General features: G+C 37.9%; 1 protein-coding gene across 9 annotated transcripts in view; it reads right to left on the reverse strand.

Moving 5' to 3' along the window:
* The window catches only part of HEPH (hephaestin), a 139,429-nt gene that overhangs the window by 98,050 nt on the left and 19,485 nt on the right, over positions 1 to 21,894 (reverse strand). For 7 of the 9 annotated variants that reach the window (XM_015461727.2, XM_010822045.4, XM_005228270.5 and 4 more), the window contains 7 exons: positions 20,155 to 20,286; positions 18,296 to 18,507; positions 16,742 to 16,892; positions 13,782 to 13,994; positions 6,576 to 6,789; positions 4,808 to 4,947; positions 3,920 to 4,051 (listed from right to left, as the gene is read on the reverse strand). In XM_015461727.2, the coding sequence (XP_015317213.1) occupies positions 3,920 to 4,051; positions 4,808 to 4,947; positions 6,576 to 6,789; positions 13,782 to 13,994; positions 16,742 to 16,892; positions 18,296 to 18,507; positions 20,155 to 20,286 (1,194 nt within the window). The remainder of the gene's footprint in view (positions 1 to 3,919; positions 4,052 to 4,807; positions 4,948 to 6,575; positions 6,790 to 13,781; positions 13,995 to 16,741; positions 16,893 to 18,295; positions 18,508 to 20,154; positions 20,287 to 21,894) is intronic. The other 2 variants (XM_059883790.1, XM_010822043.4) reach the window with 1 other exon arrangement.

The following is a 21,894-nucleotide window of genomic DNA, read 5'->3' on the forward strand; positions in this document are numbered from 1 at the left end:
AATCTTTTTTACTGAGGAATACCTGATTTACAAATATTGTGTTAATTTCAGGTATACAGTATAGTAATTACAGGGTTTTTTTTCTGATTATATTCCACTATAGGTTATCAAAAGATATTAAATATAAATCCCTGTGTTATACAGTTTATCTTTATCTTTATTGTTTGTCTATTTGATGGATCGTATTTTTCATCTTTTAATTCCATATTCCTAATTTGTCCCTTCCTCCTTTCCTCTCCCTTTTTGGTAACCATAATTTTTTTTTTTCTAAATCTTTGTTTCTGCTTTGTATATAGATTCATTTGTATTACTTTTTAGATTCCAAATATAAGTGATATCACATAGTATTTGTCTTAGTAAGATTAACTTCACTATGTATAATATTTCCTAGGTCCATCCATCTCATTAATTTTTTAAAAAATACTTCTTGGATCTTCTTGTCCAGGTGTTCCTTATTCTTCCAAATGAACTTTATATACAATCACTTCATTTAAGTACAAAAATGTCAAATTGTGCTTTTGAATAGAAATACTTTAAATCTATAAATTATTTAAGGTAAATCACCCCCTAGTAAATAATGGTATTTTACAAAGTTCCATTTTCAGCTCAATGTTATTGTCACTCTACACAGTATCTCACTGCTGCTGCTGCTAAGTCGCTTCAGTCGTGTTCGACTCTGTGCAACCCCAAAGACGGCAGCCCACCAGGCTCCCCCATCCCTGGGATTCTCCAGGCAAGAACACTGGAGTAGCTTGCCATTTCCTTCTCCAATGCATGAAAGTGAAAAGTGAAAGTGAAGTCACTCAGGTTGTCTACTTGAAAGTTACACAGTCGTGTCCGACTCCTAGTGACCCCATGGACTGTAGTCTACTAGGCCCCTCTGTCCATGGGATTTTCCAGGCAAGAGTACTGGAGTGGGGTGCCATTGCCTTCTCCGCAGTATCTCGCTAGGTAATCTCATAGATGATCATGACTTCAACTATCATTTATTGTAGTTACTGATGACTGTTAAATCTCTTCATCTCTTTCAGATGTTTCTTTCAAATTACAGACTCATACTCAAGTTGAGTATAGCCTCCTATTTTTATAAGCATTCTCTTTTCCACTAGGATGTCTTACAGGTAACTTATATTCAATACATTACAAAATAAACATAATATTATCCCCTCTAAATAAATAAACCAATAAAAAATACCCCGTACTTCTTCTTTTTTTTTTTTTTTCCCTTATTGGTACCACCATCTAGGTGCTTAATCAAAGAATCAGTTTCTTATCCTTAACACTACTGTCTCTCTTATTGCTTGCCTAAGACCTGTACAATCATCATGTCCTATTGATTATCTATTGGTGGTGCTGGTTTAATCACTAAGTTGTGCCCAACTCTTGCAACCCCATGGACTGTAGTCCCTAGTCTCCCTTGTCCATAGGATTTCCCAGGCAAGAATACTGGAGTGCCATTTCCTTCTCCAGGGGATATTCCTGACACAGGGATTGAACCAATGTCTCCTGTGTTGCAAGAGGATTCTTTACTACTGAGCCACCAGGGAAGCCCTGACTATCCATTAAAATCCCTCAAACCCAACTAATTCTCTCAATCCTCATTTCCTACAACTTTTGATAAAGTCATTGTCATTACTTGTATGTACTACTACAACAGACTTTTAAAAGTTTTCCTTGCTTCCAATGTATCCCCTTTCTCTTATTAGTCATTTATTGGTTATTTTAGTACCTGGGTCACCATCTTCCTTTCCACCTCAATCTCCACCACTCTTCTGAGTGACTTTAAAGTCTATATGGATAGCTCATCTAAAACGCTAGCCTTCTAGTGCCTTTGGCGATTCAATTCCTGTAACCTTCACCTCCACTTTACTTTGTGTGCCAGGTCACTTCAGTTGTGTCCGACTCTTTGCGATCCTATCAACTGTAGCCCACCAGGCTCCTCTGTCCGTGGGATTCTCCAGGCAAGAATACTGGAGTGGGTTGTCTTGCCCTCCTCCAGGGGATCTTCCCAACCCAGGGATTGAACCCACATCTCTTAAGTCTCCTGCATTGGCAGGTGGGTCTTTACCAATAGCACCACCTAGGAAGCCCCCACTTTCCTGTGGCCCTTGGTTAAACTACAGACCATCATCTTATCACCTGAAATTGCTCTGTTTAAGTTTTAAAATTAAGTTACACTCACTGTTTTCACTCCCAGATCTCCAAATTATTCTTTATTCCATTATGTTATTTAACCTCTCTGAGGAAGCTAAAACCATTAACTTCTTCATCTTTGAAATGATCTTTTTAACATCTTTGGTACCATCTTATCTGATTTTTGTTCTAACATTTTTCTCACTTTTTCTCACATTTACTTTTCAATTAGTACCTCCCTTAAAATCTGTTTTACTTGGTGTTTTATTCTAGGATTCCTACTGTCCCATTGAATATACTCTTCCAGGGTGACTGTTTATTACTTTGTCTTCAATTACTACTTAAATGTTGATGCTTTTCACATTTATTCCCTCAGATAATACCTTTCTTTTGAGCTTCAGATCTTTATGTCTATTAGATATCTCTATTTAGCTGTCTTATAGACATCTCTAATTCAAGAAATTCAAAAGTGAACTCATCATTACCCATTCTCTCCCATCCCAAATTAGTTGCTGCATACGGTCTCTATATTGTTGAATGATAGCCCTTGTACCTGGTTGTCCAGACCAAAAATTGGGAAACATTTCAGGATTTTCCTTCAAATAGGTGGTTACCATTCAAGAATCCTTCTCCTTCTCATGTTCCATATTCATTAATCAAATCCCACTGATTCTACTTACTTTATCTTTTTGGAACCCTTTCTTCAACTTCAAATTTCATCTATTTTACTCCTGAATCTTTACATATTGCATTACCCACGACTGGAGCTTCCTTTCCCCTGCTTTTGTTCCACACTATCCCTTTACCTGTATACTTATTTCTCATCCTTTAGATTAGTGGTTCTTAAAGTGTAGTTCTTGATCCAGCAACATCAGAATCACTTGGTCACTTTTGTGAGTGAGAACATTCTTGAACCCTATCCCAGACCTACTGAATCAGAGGTGCTGGAGTTATTGCAAGAAATCCATGATTTAACAAGTCTTCCAGGTGATTCTTATGCATGCTAAAGTTTGAGAATTACTGATTTAGATCTCAGCTAACATATCACCTACTTTGGGAAACCATCCTTGACCATCCGAACATTAGATTAGGTATCTTATTCTAAAATTCCATGGCACATTTTTTAAAGCCCCTATTTAAGAGTTAAAACACTACATTATAATTAGCAGTTTACTTATCTCTATACAATAATAGCCCAAGTGTTTTTTAGAGTATGAACAAGTATTATTCCCCAAAACTTCAATAACTTCTAACATTGTTCCTCACCCAGTAGGCCCCCAGTAAGTAAGAATGAATGAATGAATAGAAGATAATGTGGTCAAGATCATGGTAACTCTACATTTAGTATTAGAATTTTAATATGTAACTGCAGTTAGGATTCAGTCTGTACTAAGAGGACAGGAACTTTATCTATGACTAGGCTTAAGGATCAGTTTGTGGTCTGGGACAAGCCACTCTCTAGTCATGATTAAGAGCTCAGATTACATATAGCTAGATCTAGAGAGACTAGAAGCTCAGTCCGTATTCAGGGTTAAGGATAGTATAAGGCTCCATGTGTAACAAGTGTTGAGTATGTCTTTGATGAAGCAAAAGACCTAAAGTAGGCAGTTTGTTCTGAGATTGAAAGAATGAATATTTTATAGAGACAAATTCAGACTATGGCTTAGTTCTGGTAAATATTCCTGTTTCTGTTTGCTAAGAATACACTTTTAAAAATGGAACAAGCCAGAGGCTGAAACAGAGATGCTTCACCTCCTATGTCCCTTCACTAAATGTTCCCACTTACCAGGCTCAGCAGCCAGTGGCCAACCAGTGCTGGATTCTAGCACTCCATGGGCATGCACAGAGTAGGGGCGGCTGGCATTGTTCTTGAACACCACAGTTAGAATATCACCAACCTCTCCTCTGATAAGTGGACCTAGTAAATGCAAAAGAAGAAAAAATTTCTCATTAGTGGAATAGTGAAACAAGGGCATTAAAGAAATTAAAGAAAGGGATATACACAGGAGCCACCTAGAATTAAGGGTTTGCCCTGTGAAAGGGTCCCAAGACTGAAAGTCATAACTGGCTCCATTTTTTAAATTCAGAAGCCCTTGAACTGATACTGTTACCCACACGATGAGGGTACTTCAACAAGATTATGCCTTCAATTATTCCCACCTCCCATCTCTCTTTGTATAATAGCTCAAGGTTCTAGATAATCAGAATTCTGTGGAATCATTGTTGGTAAGGAATGAGAGAAGATTCCCTTCAAGGACCAGTGGGTATCTTCTGTATGATGATAAGAATGAGGAAGCTCATTGGCTCCTATAAAAGTGATGAAACTGAAGCAATAATTGCAAGGGTGTAAGGGTAATACTGGTTCCCTGTACCATTTCCCCCACTTTTTGATACTCTTAAGTTCTCTTGCCTTTAACATTTAAAAATTGTATCACTATTATAGATCCCAAGATATAGAGGCCTGGAAATACCTGGTTCAGATTGCTGCAGAATTCATGAATTAACTCCATTTGATTGCTTATTTTCATGGGTGATTTATAAAATATGACCACATTTCCAGTATGTCATAAGGAAAATTGATAATGAGGAATGGTGAGGGCTTCCTGATATGACACAGCCTCCCCAGGATCATCACAGGCTTCTAGATACTAGAAGGAAAGTGGAATTCCCTTACCTAAGATTCCCAAGTGTTCCTCTGATCCAGTCCTTGGCCGTTGGACCCTGAATGTGCCATCAGTATACTCTCTGAATACAGCTTTCTTGTATCTTGAACCCAGGAGTCCATCTTTGTTGCTCAGAAAGATGTGACCATAACTAGAGGAATCCAAAGAGTAGTATGAGCACCTGGCCTTTAACCTCTCATTTTCAGATATGGGAAAGCTAAGTCAGACCCAACTTCATGGCACAGATATTAGGAGAGCCCTATTCTTATGTGAGATTATCCACCTTGGCTGCATATCTGCAGTTAAAAATGGTAGATTTCAGTATTTATTTATAGTACTTTGTTTGCCATCATCTAGTTAGGGATTTATAGTAAAATTTATATGGTAAAAACACTATGATAAGAATCAAACCCTGAACGTTAGCTCCAGTCTTAATGATGTTTTAGATGAAATTAGTCTGACAAAGGACAAGGTACAGATGGTAGGAGAATACTAACAGCTTCTGCTTCTGTTGCTGGTAGGTAGGAAGAAAATGAAATCCTACAGATTTCTCATTATGAGATATTTTCCTATTTACAGAGAGCTATATTATTCATTGTATCATTTGGCATTTCCAATAGACTGATGAGGAATGTACATCCTAAAAGTAGAACCCTATGATTCAGTGATGACAGGACTTATCTTCATTGATACTGTCAGCCAGAAGGGGAACCAGGGCTTGGATTAAAATCTGGTCAAGTTCTTTCAATTATACCACATCACTTTAAAGACAAGTAAACCAGAAATCAGAAAAGGGCATTCATTTTTTCAAAGTTGCAGAACAAGTTAGCAAGAAGGCTTCAACCTTCAACAACCAACACAAATAATTGGCAAAGGGTACTGAGAACACCAAAAATAAACAATAGCGGACATTGCTAATCTGTACCATAGTTTCCATTCTTCCCTCCTTCCTTTTTAGTAATAAAGTCACCTAGGTTTTATCTAAGCACATTGCTGCCTAACCAGGGATTACACTTCCCAGACTTCCTTGCAGCTAGGTATGGCCATATGAATAAGTTCAGGATAATGGGGTATGAGAGAAAGTAATGTATACAACTTCAAGTCATTGCCTCACAAACAATGCTGCTTACCCTGGATTTACTTCCCCTTTCTTGACAGCTGGGAATGACTACAACTTGAATAGACATTTTAGTTCCTATTGGCCTTGAACTGCTCATATTTGCACTAGTATGTAAACAAGAAATAAAATTCTGACATACTTAAGTCACTCTTTGGGGGTTTTTTCTGCTATTCATTTTACCCTCTATCTTAATAACATTATGGTAAGGGACGTTTGAGCTTGGGATATTCAGTCCCCTAAGTAAATTCCATATAAAATTTAAATCCCAATATATGTGCTTCTGAGGAGAGGAGGAAAGGAGGCCAAGGCTTAGAGCATGAAGACGTGGGCAAGGTCTTTACTTCAGCTCTAGAGTATAGCAACATAGATGAAGCACTGAGTTCCACCTTACCTGTGTTTTAGTCCCTGCTCTAGATTTGTTGGTATGTTATTAGGTGAGTTTAGGAGAAGGAAATGGCGACCCACTCCAGTGTTCTTGCCTGGAGAATCCCAGGGATGGGGGAGCCTGGTGGTCTGCCGTCTATGGGGTCACACAGAGTCGGACACGACTGAAGCGACTTACCAGAAGATAAGTGCCTCATCATCTCAGAATATCCTCCATTTCAGTAAACTGGTCTAGAGTCTCTGAAAGGATGATCTCTTCTTTTCTGAAACCTTACCTGTCCTTCTCAGACTGGTTGTGCCATTCTAGTTCCCAGCTCCTGTCTGGGCAATAGTCCCACTCCATCTCTTCTGCCATGATGTAGTAGATCCTTGCAGCTTGGTAACGTTGATGAGGATTGGCTTGGTGTCCAGGACAAAGGGAGACATTATAGATTGCCCTCATCCCTGCTTCTCTATGGCTGCCTGCTTGGCAGTAAATTTCAAATGTCCCTGAGGTGGGAACAGAGAGCAAAATCTGAATTCAGAATACCCCTGTATAGTGCCTGAGGGAGTTTCTACTTCTCTCTAGTCATATAGCAGAGAGTAGGTAGCTTCAGATATGGTTTTGATATGCATTAGGTAAAATATTATTAAATTTATTGAGAATAATGAGCACAGAGGTTAACTAAACCTGCCACTAGAATGACAAACTCCTCTCTGTTTACCAATGGCTTCTCTAGTTTTAGGACTGAAAGTCCAACATCTCTGGGAATGCCTCAGTTATGGGAAAACTGGGATAGTCAATCATCTTATCTGACACTTATTAAGCATATAACTTTCAGGAAAATTTTAAGCTTTTGTGTATTTCAGTTTCCTCATGGTAAAGTGAGAGCATTTTACTTAATGGGATTATTTTAAAATTAATCAAGAAAATATGTACATATTGCTTGGCATAGTATAGTGTAAAATGTTCAATAAGTAAAACTATAAGTAAATAAAGCTGAATAATTACTATTTGAAAAAAGGAATTGATCAATTTTCTCCGCTTCCTACCAAGTCTTAAAGAAATAAAGGTGGGCATATATATAACAAACTTCTTGATCATAAGAATGCTTACATCAGAGAACTCTGAAATGGGCTTCCCCAAGTTTTTTTTTTTTTTCTTAATTGGAGGCTAATTACTTTACAATATTGTATTGGTTTTGCCATACATTAACACAATCAAATGTTTGGATATCAGCCATAAATATCTGAATTGTAGAACTGCCTGTATCTGATCTCAAGATCCAGGTTTCTATGTCAAGGACACAAAGGTTCATAGACTATTGATCAGGAGAAGCTAACTTTCTTACATTATTTCCCCAGTATTCCTTATTTTACTGATGACTGCCTATACCACCGCTATAAAATCTTCCTAGCTTTTAAAGGCTTCTATGAGCTAGCTGGGAAATAGATGGGGAAACAGTGTCAGACTTTATCTTTTTGGGCTCCAAAATCACTGCAGATGGTGACTGCAGCAATGAAATTAAAAGACGCTTACTCCTTGGAAGAAAAGTTATGACCAACCTAGATAGCACATTCAAAAGCAGAGACATTATTTGCCAACAAAGGTCCATTTAGTCAAGGCTATGGTTTTTCTGGTGATCATGTATGGATGCGAGATTTGGACTGTGAAGAAAGCTGAGTGCTGAAGAATTGATGCTTTTGAACTGTGGTGTTGGAGAAGACTCTTGAGAGTGCTTTGGACTGCAAGGAGATCCAACCAGTCCATTCTAAAGGAGATCAGCCCTGGGTGTTTTTTGGAAGGAATGATGATAAAGCTGAAACTCCAGTACTTTGGCCACCTCATGCAAAGAGTTGACTCATTGGAAAAGACTCTGATGCTGGGAGGGATTGGGGGCAGGAAGAAAAGGGGACGACAGAGGATGAGATGGCTGGATGGCATCACAGACTCGATGGACATGAGTTTGAGTGAACTCCGGGAGTTGGTGATGACAGGGAGGCCTGGCGTGCTGCGATTCATGGGGTCGCAAAGAGTTGGACACGACTGTGCAACTGAACTGAACTGAACTGATGAGCTAGTTCCAAACTATGGATGCAATCCCACTTCCCACTCTGCCCCAAATTCAACCAGGGCTCTAACTAAATTTGCCCCTGATTGCCCCTCTCACATATCTCATTCCTATCTTGAAATTTTCACTCATTATTACTTTTCTGGAATAGACCTCCCCTTCCTCATAAATATTTTTACGAGTTCACTCATTCTCTAAGACCCAATTCATATTTCATCTCTTCCAGAAAGTCCTTCCTGACTATTCAGGCCCACATTGTGCTCTACATTTTTGCTTTTCTACTTCTAAAACACTTCTCATCTAGATCACATGGTTAAGGACTAAGTGCTCCTCTCTTTAAAAAACAATCCTGGGAGGGAGGTGGGAGGGGGGTTCTGGATGGGGAATACGTGTACACCCGTGGCGGATGCATGTTGATGTATGGCAAAACCAATACAATATTGTAAAGTAAAAATAATAATAATAATAATAATTTAAAAAAGAAATAAATAAAAAATAAAAAACAATCCTTTCCACTAGTTTATAAACTTCATGGAAAAATATTTTTTCCATATCTACTTTCTGACTCTTCTATTTCTTTTATCCATCAAATCTGTTCCATCAATAAATCCTGTCATCACTTCCTTTACAGTCATTTTTCTGTTTCTACTCTGTCACTTCTCTAGTCAAACCCAGTATCATCTCTCACCTGAAAAACTTCAGCAGCCTCACAACTGCCTTTTCTACTTCTCCTTCCCTCTTCAACATTCTCCAAAAGGGATACAGGGTCCTCTTTAACAAATATGATCCAGAGCACATTACTCTCTTGCTTTAAATGCTCCATTCATACTCAGAATATAATTAAAGCTCCTGACTATGGTCTACAAGGCTCTATATAGTATGATTCTTGCCAACCTCTATGATTTCATGTGATGTCAGTCTTCTCCTTGTTCATTATACTCCAACCATACTGACCTTCTTTCCAACCCTTGAACAAGACATGCTTATTCCCATCTTGAGACATTTACAATTGCTGGGTCCTTTGCTTAGCATATTCTGCTTAGGGATCTTCATATAGCTTCTTCCTCCCCATTACTTAGGCCTTAAATGTCACATTCTCCAAGAGGCCTTCCCTAAACACCATCTCTAAAGTAATGCCCCTATCAGTTTATCACATCAATGTTTTTCCTTTCCTTCATGACATATATCATGATCTGATAGTGTCTTACCATTTTATATATGTGTTTTTGTGTGTTTGTTGTAGATCTTCCCTGGAAGTAAGTATCATGTCTATCTTTTCACCCCCCTACCCTAGACTTAGCACATGGAAAGTGTGCAATATATATGTGTTGAGTGAATGAATTTCTGTGCAAATGAATGACTGGACACACTGTGTACAATGTCTAAAAGTCATAGCTCAGGGGTTGGTGCAAACAACAAAGTCTGATAATCATTGGATGGAATAGAAACAAATAGAAGACTTTATGGAAGAATCATGTGACCTGAGAGTAACACATCATCTCATATGGACATTGTTGTCCAGGATGCTTCTTTTTAAATACTTTTCGGTACTTTGCATCTGAGTCTTCTCCTACCTCTGTGACCAATATTTCTGCTGTCTCCTTATTCTTGCTTATCTTTTCCCTTCTACCACTTAAATGTTGATTTCTGCCTTAAGTTTTATTTCCTATAACTTTCTATAACTTTTATTTCTTATAACATGCTAAAGGACACCAACATGAAAACACTCAAATCTCTCTCTAGCCTGGACTTCTCCTCTAATGTTTACATTATTACCCACAGCTACCTACTGTAAAATCCACACCACCTGCACTTCACCAGAAACTTAAAATTCAATATGCTCCCAATGAATACTTTCTATCTAAAATTTAGTACCTTTTCCTTGTTTCTGTGTTTGCTTATATGATTAATGACACTACCATCCATCTAGCACACAAGCTAAAAACCTCAGACATCCTTTCTTCTTGCTCAGCCCATTAGCAAAGTCTTGTCATTTTTCTCTCAAATATCTCTTAACACTGCCCCTTCTCTCTATCTCTGTTGCTCCCACCCATTGTCAGGTTCTTACCACTTCTTACAAGGGCCTCCTGCTATCATTTCTTCAATTTTATTTCTTGGTGTTTCTCAACAAGGCTGCTATTAGCATTTTGTATGTGATTATTCTTCATTGTTTAAGGCTGTCCTACATATTGAAGAAAGCTTTAGAATCTCTGACTCCCACTCTATAAACAACAGTATCATACCCTTATAACTCCTGTCATTGTGACAGCTAAAAGTAGTCCACATATTTCCAAATACCAGCAAACCACTTTAGTTGAAAACCATGAATAAAATCAATCTATGTAACCTTCTCTAGGCAGATGATGCTCTCAAGTCACTCTTAAGTGGTTCCTACTGCCTATAATACCCTCTTCACCATCCACCCTCTTTCTTTGCCTGGTAAGAGTTCACTAGTCTTTGAAAGTTCAATTTGAATGTCTACTTTTCTAGGAAAGCTTCACTCCACAAATCAAGCAGAATTTGTTCTAGTTTCCTGTGTGTTACTATAGCCCTTGTCTGATAGCATTGTCATAAAATTGTGAATACTGTTTACATACCTATCTCCTTTCCACACTAACTGTGAACTACCTCATTCATTCTCACATCCCTAGCATCTAGACCAACAAGTGTAAGGAAACACATGTTTACTATGTCTGGGGGAAATCTACCTGTAAAAAAAAAGAAAAAAAGGTAAAATAAAACAAGAGGAAGAAAAAAGAAAAAAACATGAAGACAAGAGACAAAAGAAAAGATACATATTAAAGGAAAAGGAAAAAGAAGCAAAGAAAATAAGAGGAATGGAAAAAATAAATAGAGAAAAGAAGATTAAAATAAGATTAAAAGCAAAAAGAAAGGAAGTAAAAAAAAGGCTAGGAAAAACTCACAGGAAGAAAAAAAAACAGTGAAAAAAGAGAGAAGAGAGGGAAAAGAAGAATAGGCAGAAAGACAAAACTAATGCAAGGAGAAAATGAAAAGAAGGAAAGATAAAAGGCAAGATAGGAGAAAATAGATTTAAAAAGGATAGGAATGAAGGAAAGAGGGGAAAAGAAGATATATAAAAAGGGAGAGAGAAACAAAACAAAGAAAGGATGAAAGAGGAATAGGAAAATGAGAGAAGAGAGGAAAAGTAATGGGGAAAGAAAAGAGGGTGTGGAGGGGAGATAAATGAATAAACAGTGAGTTCTAATGGTGAAAGAGAAAAGAAACTCTGAAGCATCAGAGCAGTAATAAATATTCTTTTTGATGCTGAGAAATCTAACATGAAGTTGGTGGAAAAGAGCACATTACAAGCTCTAGCCTCTTTACCTGCCACTTTCTCTGGCTATCAAAACTCTAGTATCAGTAGTTCTTCTGGGACAGCTGAGGTGTATTATTCAGGATATTTTTAAATGTAAAAATGTCATTTCCATTAAATGTAGTTGATATCTGAAATTAAAATTTTATTAGGATTTAAAGCAAAGCAAAAAGAAGATTTTAAAAAGTCACAAAGAAACTTATAACACTCACACTCTTAATATTTTGCTGCATTTTTTTCTGGGAATTTGTTCTTCTCTTTTGTTAAACATAATTGTAAGCATCCAGCAAACAACATGTTGAATCTCCATGGTGATGTTTTTAAGTTACCTGCAAAGCTGCTTGATTGCATATGCATATTGACCAATCTTCATTGCAACTTCTTTTTCTAGACTTCCAAAGCCAGATTCTGGTTCTGGTCTTTTCATTAATTTGGTACTTTTGTCCTATCTTTGGGGAGCTATTCCAATGGTCTCTCTAAATCCTAATTAGACATCAACCCCTACCAGAGGTATAATGTAGGTGACTTCAGATAAAAGATTATCTAGGAGTAAGAATTAACAGGGGTTGATGGAGATGGGACCAAAGGGGAGAAAAAAATAGAGCTGACATCCCTAACCTGAGAAAATCATTTTCCCTCTCCAGATTTCTGTCTCTTCCTCCCATTAGTAAAATAAGTGAAATAAGATTATCTCTGAGGGACTCTTGCAATATTCTATGACTCAAAAATTCTTCAGGAAGAGGAGAATTTGAAAGACTGGAAAATGCAGATAAAAAGTTAGGGTTTTTTGTGTTTTTTTGACTGAGAGTAACCTTTTAAGCTTTTCTTATAAACCCATTCACTGCCAAAATATTAATAACTGTGAACCCTAGAGAGCCATGCAGATCTTACAGGGGAGCCTGGTTAATTTTGTATGAAAGAGATTAAACCTAGGGTTTGGCTTTCGGACCATAGCTAGAGAGAAGAGTCTTTTTTTTTTTTTTCAGAACTTCCCCCACCCCAGCGCTCACTACAAGCATTCATCTGTTGGTCCTTTCAGCCCCATTAATTGCTGTTTCTAATTTGCTGACATCAACTCTCCTTGACCAAAGTATCCTAGGTAGATGGGCAGAAATGAGGACCCAAGAAGTCTGTGGAGGCCTGCTTCATGTCAAGTGTGTGTCAAATCCAATGCCAGGATGAAATCATTAAGTTGTCAAGGAAACTTGTTTTGTTTAAGGATTTTTCCTCAAATATGAATGGAATTTATAGAACTAAAAGTTTAGTGAGAACTGCACGGAACTGACAGATATTTCTTACAAACACTACTGTCACCTATTGCCTGGAAAAAAGAATACATCCTAGCAACTGCAGAGAAAACGTTCTGCCAAGTTAGGAAATGTCACACAAAGATGGAATCTGAAAAAACATTATAGTCAAATTTAATTATGAAAGAAAGATAAGGAGAGGGAGGAGGAGGGGGAATGAAGGAGGGATGGAGAAAGAGAGAGAAGAACGAAAGAGAGGGAGAGAGGAGGAGAAATGAACAAAAAAGAAAAGAAGAAAGAAATCTAGCCACAGAGAGGGGAAGTGACTAGACAAATTGTAAGACAGCAAGTTAATGAAAGACCCTGGACTAGAAGTTCCTGTGTTCTGATTCCTAGGCTAAAACTGTTACAGCACATGCCACCCTGCTCCTACCAGAAGGTTGCAAAAATCTTCACAGAATATCAGAGTTGGAAGCACTTATAGGTATATTTCATTGATCTTTTCTTCAATGCAGGGCTTATATCTATAGAATCTCTACATGGCCATGGGGCTACGTGGCCAAGTCCATTCTCTGCCTATGCAAGAATTGCCCTAATACTGGGCAGCATCTCTATTTTCCTCTTGTCATTCCAGAAAAGAACTTCCTCAGCTCTTTATTCTGCCTGCAGCTGAGAAGAGAATCCAAATAACCAAAACATGAGTACACATTGAGAAAAGGAGACAACAATTTTGAAAAGTTCTCAAGTACCTCAATATGACTTTTCTTTGCTGTTCAACAGCTCCACACCTCATCTGGCCCAATGCTCAAAAATTTTTCTCAGCCTAGGGCCAGCTGCTAAGGCACTTACCAGGGTTGTCAGGCTGCATGATGGCCATAACAAAGGTGTGAGGAAAGAGCGTGGCTGCACTCTTCCTCATGCCCTGAAGCTGCACAGTGTTGCCCTGGAATGTGACCCCGTGCACATCAGTCTCTGTGCCCAGGCCAAGCAGGTGCCAGGCCACTGTGTCACCCTTGCACATGTCCAGCTTGGGCAGATTAGAGAACAGAAACCCATTAATGGCTGGAAAACAGAAACACAAGACAAAATGGGAAGATGAGAACAGATTACTCAGACACCAGCCAGCAGTGTGGCATCAGCACTGTACTAAGGTTTCCCACAACTTGAAATTTCTGAGTCATTCTCAACTCCTCTACCTTGTTCTCTAAGCCACATTAATTCTACTTATGATGCTCTGTCTCGTTGGGATGAGGGCTCGAATGACCTTTCTGGTTTTACATCCTGACCCTCCTCCACCATATTTCACATTCTGGCAAAACTGAACTATTCTCCACTCCCAAAACCCCTTCACATAACAAAAAAGTATCAATCTCTCCTATTCACACTTTCTTAAAACTCCCCTCCCTTGGTTCTGTAGCACCATACTTCCCTGGTTCTCTTATAGCTTTTCTGATTGTTTCTCTTCCATCTTATTCTCATTCTCCATGCTCCTATAAAGTGTTAGTGTTCTCCAACATTCCTTCTTCAGCTTTCAATCTATATCATCCTCTTCATTTTCACTCCCATTGCCCTGATTCTGGCTTTCATCATCTCTGGCCTGAATCCTACAGAATCTTCCTCCCTGTACTTCTACCTATAATCTATCCCCACATTCTCTTCCATATACACATACACACCGTTATCCTGTGAGCTCTATTTGCCTGTGCATGTGGCTCAGATGGTAAAAAGCCTGCCTGCAATGTGGGAGACCTGAGGTTGATCCCTGGGTTGGGAAGATCCCCTGGAGAAGGAAACCCACTCCAGTATTCTTGCCTGGAGAATTTCATGGACAGAGAGGCTTGGTGGGTTATGGTGTATGGGATTGCAAAGAGTCAGACAAGACTGAACAACTAACACACACCACAAGACCTTAAACATGGTAGGCACTTAGAAAATACATGTTGGCTTTTCACATGTTGTTCCCTCTGCTGATAATAAATTCCCCCCACTGTCTTTTACTACAACAAACTACTACACATACATTATACACTAGCTCAAATATCACCTACCCTGTGAAGCAGAGTTATTACACTCTTTCTGGCTTCCTTGATATTTTCTTCCCACAAAATTCTGAAATGTCACTTACCATAGAGTCCTATAATTTACTTACATTTATCTTCTACACTAGATTGACTTAGCAGGAAGCACATCATTTTTTCTGTATCTAAGAACCTAGGATGTTGCCTAATACTTACCAGGTGCCCAATAAATTCAATCTGGAATAAATTTGGTTCATATACTGTATTATTTTTTCCAACTGATGTAACTGACTGGTAATGAGAACCAAGAGATAGAGCCAAAAGACAACATACTCATTTTTGACCACATCTCACCCTGCACACTCCCCTCAAAAATACAGGGAGACCTGCTTGAAGCTGATCCCTTTTCAATGTCCTTACACCCACTGAGACCAGCTTTAATGAGTAACTTTATTTGATAATTCCATGGGATGCTGATGGAAATATCATTAACCTCTTGATTATGCTTCCTTTACTACAGTGTTTGATTGCAAAGTTTGATTCAAACTTCAAGGCTTAGTCAAGCACTTCCTTCTTCCAAGAATTCTTTAACTGGATTTTTCTTCATCAATGTTCTCCTCTTCTGAACTTTATGTCATTTAAAAGCTGTTCCACACAATTTAGCACTTAATCATAGTCTGCCTTACATGTTCTATAATTGTTTAATGGGTATTATTAGTCTCATTTAATTGCAAAATGCTGAGAGCTCCTTGCAAACTTGGACCATTTCTCCGTATCATTTCACTCACTGATCCCTTCACCTACTCATTAATTTAGTAGTTCATCAGTTCAATAACTATTTACTATATATTAGACCATGTAAAGTGTAAACAGATAAACAACAAATAATACTCACCTTTAAGGAAACTACAGTCTAGCAGAAGTCAAAAGCCATGTAGCAAACAACTACAATATTGAGGATTGTATGGAACTTGCAATTTAAAAATCTGATAAAAATACAACAGTAGTTCACAAAAGGGTGTCATTATCCTGGGATCGGGTGATAAGAAATGGTTACATGGAAGAGGTTATTTATGAGTAGAGTTTTAGAGAATGGGCAGAATTTCCTTAGGATAAAAGCAAATATGTAAAGAGGGGCTTTTCAAGTGGAGTACAAAACATTACAAAAGCTTGAGCTCAGAAAAGTACAAGGGGTATGTCTGTATAGAATCCGCCTGCCAAGGCAGAAGATTCAGAAGACATAGGTTCAATCCCTGGGTCAGGAAGATCCCCAGGAGCAGGAAATGGCAACCCACTCCAGTATTCTTGCCTGGAAAATTCCATGGACAGAGGAGCCTGGTAGACTACAGTAGTCCATGGGATTGCAAAGAGTTGGACATGGCTGAGCGACTGAGCATGCTACACACACATGTCTACATAGAGAAAATATCTCCATTTGGCTGTAGTAGGAAGTTGGGAAGCAAGGATAGTGGGTGATAAAAGAGGAGGTAAGACTGGAAAGGTATCATCCCAGGTTACTCTCCTCATTTTCCTAGTGGGCCCTTTGTATGCAATCCTCATTTCATAGTACTTTTTTTCCAGTGTCTCCCACACTGCATAACACAGAACAAAGCACAGGAAGGTGTTAAGGATAAGATGTGTTGTCTTAGGTTTAATCCCTCAATTTAGCTTGTCTCTTAGCAGAGTTGACCAATAGAATCAATGTTTTCGGGGATGGATCATGATTAAGTCTAGGTTAGATTTTACTCATAACCTCTCAGCTATAGCTTAGGGTAAAAGCACTCCCCATACCATGCATCCGATTAGAGTCTTGAAAACCCTTGGCATCCTCTGAGAGCAGTCGGGAATCCAACATAGCAGCTGCTTGATTGGCATTGCTGTACCAGCTCTTGTTCTCATCCAACACAGTGAAAAGGAGAAAGAATTCTTTATCCACCCCTTTCTGTAGTCCCAGTGGAAGAAAACAAAGGAGAATAACAACAGTTTTAACAGTTGTGAACTGTGCAGCTTCAGATCCCAGTGATCCTTGATTATTTCCCATTTCCTTTCCAAACAGAGCCAAATCCATATCTCCTGCCTAGAGCTGTAGTTGTTGCTAAGAAGTTTTTCCTCAAGTAACTGCAAATTGTGTGTAGGTAAAGATGGTTAGAATAAAGTTATAAGACTGGAGGGGAGGAATGCAACAAAAGGGGCAGGGAAGAAGTAAAAGATTATGATGAAGAGGTACAGAGTATGATAGAAGAGTGCCTGGAATCAACTAGGAGTAGGAATGTGGAAAAATGGCTAGGAGATCAGTGAGAGACTCTATGGGGGGATAAGTTAGAAAATAAAATAAAAAATAAGTATACTAATTATTAACATATTTTATTATCAATTATTAATTTTAGTAATATTATTATTACTGAGTGTTTACTAGGTATCAGACACTGTACTAAGCATTCTATATGGATTATTTTAATTAATCTTCACAGAAAGCCAAGATATTTACTTCCATTGTTAACCTTTTACTATAGATGATAAAATTGAGGCAAAGAGAGGTTAAGTAATTTGCCCAAAGTTAAACAGCTAACAATTGTGGGCTGAATATAAAAGAAAACAAGAAAACAGTAGGGAAGATTTGAGGATTAGGAGCAAGTTTTATGGAGAAGGCGATGGCACCCCACTCCAGTACTCTTGCCTGGAAAATCCCATGGACAGAGGAGCCTGGTGGGCTGCAGTCCATGGGGTCGCGAGGAGTCGGACACGACTGAGCGACTTCACTTTCACTTTTCACTTTCACGCATTGGAGAAGGAAATGGCAACCCACTCCAATGTTCTTGCCTGGAGAATCCCAGGGACGGGGGAGCCTGGTGGGCTGCTGTCTATGGGGTCGCACAGAGTCGGACATGACCGAAGCGACTTAGCAGCAGCAGCAGCAGCAAGTTTTAAGGGCCACTGAGATTTAAAAAAATGAAGAGATATTGGGAGAATATAAAATTGAAAGGAATAGACACTAAGGAAGATGTGTGTTTGTGAACAGAATAGCATGCAAAATAGCATGAGGTCATGACTGATCTGTGTAGTTGTACGGCAGAAACCAACACAACATTGTAAAGCAGTTATCCTCCAATTTAAAAAAAAAAGTAAAAAGAAGAAGAAAAGGAAAAAAATAAAGTTTAGACAAAGAGATGAGGCCAAAAAAAAAAAAAAAATAGCATGAGGTCACCAACTATTAATTTCCAATTCAATAACTTGGTTAATTTTATGCTCTTATTTTTAGAACCCAGATCCATGCATAACTTCTATTTAACAACTCAGCCTTATCATCTTCCCAGCAGGCTTTCCAGCCAGAAACCTTGACAATACCTGCTTGCCATCTGTACCCAAGGTGCCAGCCTTGCACACCAGCAGGGGGCCCACCAGACCAGAATTGGTATCCCTTATGGGATCTGCAGCAGAGAAGTATGTCCAGGTGAGACAGGCAGGATCCTGAACAGTGGGACCAGCATGGGGAGGGACTGTCCAGCGGTATGTTACTTTCTCAAAGGGCCTAGCCACTAAGCCAGAGTGGGAAGAGTCTGCAGGAAAAACGTAGAATTTATTGCTCACATTGGCTAGAGTGTCAACATCTCCAAATAGTGGAGTAAAGATCATAAACTACAAAGGCATTTTGGAATTTATCACATGGTAGTATAATTTAGGATGATTTTAACTTATTTTTTCTTGTTCATTCATTGTTCCTAACTCTTTAAAGTTTCGAACATACAGAAAACTTTAAAGGATAGGACAATAACCACTCTACCACTTGGAGCTGATTAATATTTGGCCATCCTTCTTTTTGTATTTTATTTTTAAAATTTATTTATCAATTTTTTTTTTACAGTAGGGACTTGTTGGTTATCTATTTTATCACAGGCTTAGCCATCTTAAATTTATCTAAATCAATGTGTATAGTTACTTTTTCTAAATCATTGGGAAGTGAAATGTAAGAATAATGACATTTTACTTCTATATACATCAGTAACCATCTCTTATATTATCACAATAAGATTACCACACCTCAAAAATACCCTAGTACCATTTAATATCAGTGTAATAAAAAATCCAACTATCTCCCAAATGTATCTTTTTATACAACAAAAATTAGACAAGGATTTAATGTTGCCCTTGGTGTTGTCTCTTTGATTCTCCCCACCCCCACTGCCTTTGGTACCAATTTCTTGAAAAGTCTAGACCAGTTGCATTGCAGAATATTCTTTTATTCTAGATTTGTCTGTAACTTTGCCTTTTATGCTTTCAGTATTTTTTTTGGTACTTTTGACTTGAGATATTAGCATGCATGTGTTAGTATTACTCTCAAGGAAAAGAAGAAATTAACTACTCAATAATCCCACTTGTAGGATTCTTCCTGAGGTAGTAATTCAAACCAAATGTACATATTCATTCATTGCAACATGATATACAATATCAAACAAATAATGAAAGCAATGTACATGTCCAAATGATAGGGGATAAGGTAAATATTTTTACCCTATTACATAGTCATTAAAATGTTTGTAACATTATAATGACATAGAAGATGGGCACAATATAAAGGTAAGAGAAAATAGTAATTAGCCTCCAATTAAAATAAATAAATTTATACCAAAAAAAAGAAAACAGTAAGATACCAAAATGTACAAAACATATCATTATAAATATATACATTTGTATAAACACAGAAAATATGAAAAAGTATATCAAACTATAATGGCACTCTACCTATGGGGTCTATTTATTTTATAATTTTCCATTTTTATCAAAATTCCACAACATATATGTTATTTTTATAACTAGAATATATTTATATTTAAAAGTTGTCTCATTGGTCCCAGCTCTGTCTCACTATAATATCATACTCAACAACATCCATCCATGGTAGTTAATTCTGCCTTCTTTTCTCTCCTTCATTCCCCTATTTATATATCCTCTAGAGCAGGGGTGCCCAAACTCCAGAATCTAATGCCTGATGGTCTGAGATGGAGCTGAGGCAATAATAACGGAAATAAAGTGAACAATAAATATAATGCACTTGAATCATCCTAAAACCATTCTCTCCAACCCCGTCTATGGAAAAATTGTCTTCCATGAAACTAGTCCCTGGTGCCAAAAAGGTTGGAGACTGCTGCTCTAGAGGTACCTGTTATTTTCTGCAGCCCACATTTTTTGAAACCCTGCCTGCTCACCATCATTGTACACAGTTCCCTCAGAGTCCTTCTCATAAAAGACTCCATGAGGCTGTATGCTGAATGGCTGGGAGGCACGGTTGTAGAAGATCACCAGGATGGTGTCACCCACCTCAGCCCGGATCACTGGTCCTGGAAAATGGGAAGGAGAGACAATGGGAGTAAAAACAGTGATGACCAGAGAGGATGGAAACAGAAGGGAAAGGAAAGAAATGTAAAAGAGAGAAAACTTTTATCTCTGCAATAGTAAGAATAATCTTTTTCTAGTATATTGCCATTTATAGTTATAAAAAGCAATTTAAAATCCACTATCTCAGGCTTCCCTGGTGGCTCAGTTGTAAAGAGTCCGCCTGCCAATGGGGAAGACATTGGTTCAATCCCAGATACAGGAGGATCCCATGCTGCAGAGCAGCCAACCCATGCACCACAACTACCGAGCCTGTGTTATGGAGCTTAGGAGCCACAACTACTGAGCCTACATGCCACAATTACTGAAGCCCAAGTGTTCTGGAGTCCGTGCTCCACAACAAGAGATGCCACCATAATGAGAAGCCTACTTACCACAACTAGAGAGTGGCCCCTGCTTGCTGCAACTAGAGGAAAGCCTGCACAACAATGAAGACCCAGCATAGCCAAAAAGACTCAAATTACTAAAATTAGAAATGAAAGTAGGGACATCACTACTAGTCATATAGAAGTAAAAAAATAAAATTATAAGAGGATGCTATTCACAATTGTACATGAGCAAATAGATGAATTTCTAGAACAGAAAACCTACCAAGACTTAAGTGTGAGGAAATAGAAAATCTGAAAGACAAATAAAAAGATTGACCATTAATCAAAAATATGGCAACTAAGAAAAGCCAGATGGCTTTACTGGTGAATTCTACTAAACATTTAAAGAACTACTACCAATTCTCAAATATTCCCCAAAAATTGGAAAGGAGGGATTATATTCTAACCCATTCTATGAGGTCAGAATTACACTGATATCAAAGCTTGACAAAGATATTACAAGAAAAGAAAAACTATACACCAGTACTACTTCTGAACACTAATGCAAAAATCCCCAACAAATTACTAGCAAACAAAAGTTAGCAGCATATTAAAAAAATTACATATCTTGACTAAGTCATATTTATTCCTGTAATACAAGAATGTTTCAACACACAAAAAACAGTCAGTGTAATACACTATGTTAACAAAATAAAAAGAAATCATCATCTTGGTTAATGCAGAAAAAAAACACTGAACAAAATTGAACACCCTTTAATAATACAAAACATTCAAAAGCTAGGAATAGAAAGAGACTGCTTCAACATAATAAAAGCCATATATGAAAAACCCACCACAAACATCATACTCTATGTTGAAAGACTGAAACTTTTCCTCTGAGATTAGGAACAAGAAAGGATATTTGCTTTTACCACTTCTATTCAACATATTACTGGGGTTTCTAGCCAGAGCAATTAGTCAAGGAAAAGAAATAAAAGATATCCAAATTGGAAATGAAGAAGTAAAATATCTCTATTTGCAGATGGTATGATCCTTATCATAATTATTTGGAAAATCTTAAAGCTTCCACACACACACCCAAAATTAAAATAAATGAATTCCTCAAAAGAGTAGAATACAAAGTCAAGACACAAAAGTCAGTTGCACTAACAGGGAAAATTTGAAAGATAAATTACAGAAGCAATTTCATTTATAATACCACGAAAAGAATAAAATACCTAGACA

This window comes from Bos taurus, chromosome X, assembly GCF_002263795.3.
Source record: "Bos taurus isolate L1 Dominette 01449 registration number 42190680 breed Hereford chromosome X, ARS-UCD2.0, whole genome shotgun sequence".
In the NCBI taxonomy this organism is placed as follows: domain Eukaryota; kingdom Metazoa; phylum Chordata; class Mammalia; order Artiodactyla; family Bovidae; genus Bos; species Bos taurus.